At 53.1% G+C, this 5,964-nt stretch overlaps 1 protein-coding gene across 1 annotated transcript in view; it reads right to left on the bottom strand.

Moving 5' to 3' along the window:
* SPTBN4 (spectrin, beta, non-erythrocytic 4) overlaps positions 1 to 5,964 on the bottom strand; it is a 66,254-nt gene that overhangs the window by 26,693 nt on the left and 33,597 nt on the right. Inside the window, exons 19-20 of the mRNA XM_012733463.1 lie at positions 4,906 to 5,052; positions 3,484 to 3,747 (exon numbers count right to left, since the gene is read on the bottom strand). Coding sequence (XP_012588917.1) covers positions 3,484 to 3,747; positions 4,906 to 5,052 — 411 coding nt within the window. The remainder of the gene's footprint in view (positions 1 to 3,483; positions 3,748 to 4,905; positions 5,053 to 5,964) is intronic.

The raw sequence follows: 5,964 nt of genomic DNA, 5'->3' as shown, positions 1-5,964 counted from the left end.
AGAGTCAGCCACGACACTAAGACGGTGACTAACCTGAGTCGCCAGTACTCTTGTTCAGACTAAGCATTTCAAGAGAGCCACGGTGAGCAATGAACCAAGAGTGAGGCCTGAGGGTGCACAGGGCTTCCACCCTCGGGTCAGTCCCACTGGACCTAGGGGAGCCAGCAGGAGACGGGGCCTGGACTGGGAGGAAGGATGAGGCCTTTCTAGGCTCTGCCTGCAGCCAGGCTGGTTGTCGACTGAGACTCGGGCCGTGGGCCCCACTCTACCCTGACTTCCAGCTGCTGCTTAGACCTGGCAACACTCTTGTTGAGTTCCACTCGGACTGTGGACCAAGCCCTCTGTTTCAGGGTGAGATCCTGGCAGCTGCAGACCCCCACTTCTTTCCAGTTCACCACATCCTGGAGCACAACCTCGCTTGGCCCTGGGAGACCCCCCCTGAAACAGCTGGGGAGGGGCAGCCCTGTGCCAGTTGGGGTTTCAACCCAGGTCTGCCCGGGCCTGCCTCGCCCACCCTGGCTGCCAGCACCACCTTCTCCCTCCTGTGTCTGACCATCTGGGTGACCACTTGTCTCTGGACAATGCCCCAGAGAAGGCTTGGGGCCAAGATAGTCTGTGTGCCCACAGCCTGCCCAGCCAACATGACTGATTTCTCAGGCATGACTGATTTTTCAGAGGCCAGCGATGGGGCCACTTTCCCTACTGAGGTCTGGGGGCATCTAGGGAGAGGGGGCCAGGAACCAAGGGACCCATGGTGGCCCCAAGGTGTGTTACCTTGGGGGAGCCACAGGTTTTTTCTCAGTGTGGCTTCCTCTCAGGACAACCATAGCGTCCCCTCCTGGGGTGACCAGGGCCTGGCACAGAGTATATGTCTGTGTTTCTCAGGTGTGGCCCAGGAACTCTGGGAGGACCCTATTCTCTTTTTGAGGGACAGGCAAAGTGACAATTATTTGAATAAAAATACTAAAGTATTTATCACGCACATCCCCTCCCAAGTGCATGCGGGGTTTTGCAGGGCCACAGGACCAGAGCCACGGCCACATACTGAAAGCGGAAGCAGGCGTGAGGATCCAGCCTCCTCTGGTAAGACAATATACAAGAGTCATGACATTGAAAATAATGCCAGACCCTTCCTGGTGGCACAGTGGGTTAAAGCACAGCACTACGAAGCTATCCAACCACTGCAAGATGAGTTCGATCCCCGGCCAGGGAGCTGACCCACATGGTGCAGCAGACTTCTTGTGACCTGTCTGCTGCTCCCCTCAGCAGGTATTTTCAGTGGATCTGCCTGTTCTGCTCCCCAGTCTGTCTCTGGTGAATCCTCTCACCCGCCACACCTCTGGTCTGTACCGCAGTTCTTGCATGCATAAATAAAAATAAATCTTAAAAAAAAAAAAAGATAATGCCTACCTCCCTCCCAACTACTTTTTTTGTTTTTTAAATAATAGTCCATCTTTATAAAGGAATGCTTTGGGGTGAGTATGTGAGTGGTTTACTTTTATGCTAAAATGAAAAGTTCCTTCAAAAAAATTCTGTCCAAGCTCATCAAGCACCATCTCCTATCACCACACCACCCGACACTCCACGTGACCCCCATGGCACACACGATCACCTCACAAAACTACAGTTCCATTGGTCAGGCCTGTTGTGTATGCCACTGGTAGCATGGCTCTCTTGTGTATGGGTGGCGGAGCTGATTTTATACATTCACTTGTCTCGAAACACAGGGAATGGTCTAAGGAAATGACAGAAAACATCCTGTAGCGTTTTCTTCATTTCTTCCTCTAGAGCTGAAGTAGACCCTGACCCTTTCCTTTCAGTCTCAAGACCAATGTTTAGCATGCCTTCCACTAACGGTCCGTGGGTAACAAATCTTCATTTGTGTTTATCTGAAAAATTCTAATTTCCTCTTCCTTTTCTGCACAGTATTTTCACGGAATCCAAAATTCTGGATGGCTCTCCCTCCTTAACTCAAAGGTGGCATCTTTGCCTGCCTTTATTGTTAAAGACGAGCATGTCATAATCAGCCATGACATCATGGCTTCCTCCATGTGCAAAGAGTCCACTTTGTAGAGTTGTGGTTTTTTTTTTTTTTTTTTGGTGTTCTTTTGTGTGACTCTCTTGCAGCGGAGCTCTGATGGGTCTAAGGGTGGTTGGTTTTGCATTTATTCTGGTTGGGATTTGCTGAGAGCCTTTGACCTGAGAGATGGTAGTGCCTGATTTATGACATTATCTTAAAGTGAATCAATATTTTAAATGTTTCTTGGTTTTAATTTTTAATACAGTAAGTATGGACACGCATACCACACACTGGGAATCCCAATGATTTGTCAGGAAAGAATCCCGAAGGCCACGGCATCCGGGAACCACTGGTGTATAGATAGCAATGACCTCACCGGCATCGTATTCGGGTCTGTTTGTCCCTTTCATGCTTTGCGTGTCTCCCCCATATGGAACCCCATCAGGATGATGATTTGCTGCCAGGTTTGCCCACGGCTCTCACCCAGCACCGAGAATAGCGGGTGGCACACAGTCGGTTCTCATAAAAGATTTGCTGCTCAGATAAATGAATACTAGTTGGTGTGCTTATGTCTTTAGTATTAGTCAGCTGTTTTTCCCTGTGAGACACCCTGCCAAGCATGTCAGCAGGATGATGTGGACGGTGCACCAGGGAGCGAAGAGCGTCGTGGGACATGGACTTGAACACAGGCTCTCTGAGACAGCCCTGGGCCAGTAAGTTCACCTGTAGAGACTGGGTTTCCAGTCAGTCGCGGTCAGGCACTGCTCCCGGCTCTAGCGGCAGAGCTGCAGGACCTGGGGATGAGCGCAGCCAACCTACACCCGCCTCTCAGTCATCACGTCAAAGGCAGATACTGAGCGTCCGCTGGCTGCCAAGCTCAGAGTGGAGCTAAAGGGGACAGCATGTCTGTTCGCTATGTGCCCCGTTGCAAAAGGAGACACAAGACTAGCAACATGTCCTTGGGCCAGGCGTGTCACCATCTGTGCCTCAGTTTCCCCGCTGGTAAAACGGGTAAGAATAGTACCAATCTCCTAGAGCTGCTGGGGGGGGGGGGGGGGGGTCGTGACAGCTCAGCAGAGAGGCTTCCTGCATGGGGGAGCTCTCCGACTGTGGTTCTCAGCAAAGCCATTTCTCTCCTGCTGTTCTTTGCCTCTGTTTCCCTAATTGGGAAACTCACGTCAGGGCCCTATAAAAACCCTGGGTGTGCTCCTGCTCCCTGGCTCTAGATCCTTCCTCTCCTGCATCTACCCCCTGCCCTTAGGGCTGTGGCTGCTTCCAACAGGAACGACAGCTGGACCCTGATGCTCTTTTCTGCTCTTCCAGCCCTTCTAACGCATAGGAGATAAATCCTCGTGTTAAATGTCCTCTATATGAAACACCCTGAGTGAGGTCTGGCCGTGACTTGGGCTCCCCCTCATCCCCTGAAGCACAGAAAGTGGCCACTTGGGTTAACCAGGCCATACCTGTAGCTTCTTGAGCTGGCTGTTGACGGTGGCGAGGTCCCCTCCTGGGTCCACATCTTGCAGCTGGCTTTCCATGTGAAGGAGCTTCTTGTCCAGCTCTGCGAAGCTCTGCACCAGCTGGTCGGCCTTGCTGGCCTCAAAGAGCTGCCGTGCCTTGGCCTGGGTGGTGCTCTCCAGCTCAGCCCAGCACTGCCGGATCTCACCCAGCTTTTTCCGTACTGAGGGCGCCAGCTCCGGTTTCTCCTGCATCAGTTGCTGGCCCTCCTGCCCCAGAAAGGGGGGGGCAGGAAGTGAGGGGCAACAGAGGAATATGGGGACAACAGAGAGGTGGACAGAGAGACAGAGATGAGGCGGTAGAGACAAGACGAATGAGGGCAGAAATAGGCCCAGAGATGGAAAGAACCAAGGCATGGGAAGAGAGAGAAGACAGACAGGTGTGGGGAAGGAGCCAGAGAAATGCAAAAAGAGGCATGGGAAGAAGACAGGGAGAGACAGGCCATCACGTGATGGACACAGAGACATGCGTACCAGTCAGACATGAGAGAACCGTAAGAAGACAAGGGAAAAGAAAGACAGGGAGCAAGAGAAGCAGAAAGAATGAACTTCCATTAAACTCAACGTCAAGGATGTCGGCACGCCAACTCTTCGGGGGCACCACTGGTCATTAAGGGGTTCAAAGCCCAGCTGGGAGGCTCTGTTTGAATTTGGAAGAGTGGTTATATCTAGGGTCAAAGGTGTAGGGGTTCAGTGTAGATAGACAGGGGTTCAGTCAGGATAGGGAGGACTCTTGGGGGTCGAGGCTTAAAATGGAATCTGGGGCCCTGGTGGGCCCTGTCACCCCTGAAGTTAAGCTCCTTGGTGGGCTGGAGCCACATACGTTACCTTACATGGGAAAAATAACAGCACAGTGACTACCACTCCCAGGTGCCCGGCCTCACCGCCAGCACTTCTGTGCACCAGAACAGCAATTATGGCTCTTATTCCCTTCATTTTAAAGCAAAGCAAACTGAGTCTTAAAGGGTTCACAGCTGGTACCAGGCAGAGTCACAGCTAGAACCCGGGGCTGTAGGAACCCCAAGTTCCCTTGCAGCCTCGCTTCCCGGGGCTGCCCCTGCCTGTCTACCTGACCTTCCCAGGAGGTGCTCCAACTGGTGTGGAAGGAAGCCTCGTGGGGGAGGCTCCAGAGAAGGATGACATGTTTAACAGCCAGGAGGGTAGGAGCGCTGTGCAGAAGAGACGCTGGCCGCTTCACAGGCAAGCGAACCGAGCGGCTACACGCTCGGCACAGGCACGGGGCTGGGAGGCGTGGGAACGGCTGAACCGGTTGAAGGTGTGAGAACAGGGACAGTGTGGCATGGAGGAGGGAAGCGGTTCCCGGAGGCCTCCGGCGCTGGCACAGACGGGGGCCTTCTGCGTCCTCACCCTCTCAATCTTCTCAAGCCACTCCTTATTTTGAGCCAGCTCCGCCATAAACGCCTGGTGCCGGAGCCATCTCTTATGCAGCTTGTGGCCATCTTCCCGCGTGCCATCTCGCGCCATCAGCATCTTCTCATGGATCCAGCCATCCAGCTGTGCACGACACGGGGAGGGACTCAGCCAGTTCCCCTGGCCTGGCACAGCCCGGCAGCCCCCCAGCCCCTTCAGAAGGTACCATGTTCAGGGCCCAGGTGGCCAGGTTTTAGGAATGGTGGGAGGGAGGAATGGACAACCTTTGCAGGTGAGGTGTTTATGATTGGTGGAGGGCAGCTCAAACTCTGTCTTAGGAGAGATGGTGGATGGGCACGCCCTGTCTTCAGGGCAACCCTGCTCAACTCCCCACGGGCCCCCAAGGCAGGGATCCTGGGCCAATCAGTCCCTCTCACCACAGTCAAATCAAACTTCCAAAATAAGTGCCCCAACCTAATTTAGCTCACTTCCAATTCAGCCCCAGAACGCACCCTTTTGATTCAGTCCCATTAGGGCCTGCTCAAGATCCCCCCAAACTATTCCTAAAGATAGCAAAGAAGCCCCTATATCTAGTCCCAGTCCCCCTGATATGGCCAGCTGAGTCCCTAAGCAACCTCCCCTGTAGTGTTAGGTTTCCTCTCCTGCAAACCAGCCCCTCCAATCAGGATACTTCCCCTTCAACCCACACCCAACTTCCTTGATGAGCCCACAGGACACCCCAAATCCAGACCTTGGACTCCAAGACCACAATTCTCCAAACCACAATCAGTTCTAACTCCCATTCAAAGCCATCCATCCCCCCAAATGGCAGCAACAGGGTTGCCTTCTAATTCTCTAAATGAGCCTATCCCGAAATATAGCTCCAGACTAACAGGCATCAGAAAGAACCTCCCTAGCCATCTCCCCTTACAAAACTAAAACCAATTCTAGTCCCCCAACTTAAACTACAAAACCCATTGTCGAAAATGCAGGCACCAAGAGTGGGCCTCTCTCACAGAACAGGCCCAATCACTAGGCTGTGTTCCGAGCCCCCAC

Source organism: Condylura cristata, unplaced genomic scaffold (genome assembly GCF_000260355.1).
Source record: "Condylura cristata isolate star-nosed mole 26May11 unplaced genomic scaffold, ConCri1.0 scaffold00041, whole genome shotgun sequence".
NCBI classification, from domain to species: Eukaryota; Metazoa; Chordata; class Mammalia; order Eulipotyphla; family Talpidae; genus Condylura; species Condylura cristata.
This window is presented reverse-complemented; position numbering and strand designations above follow the sequence as displayed.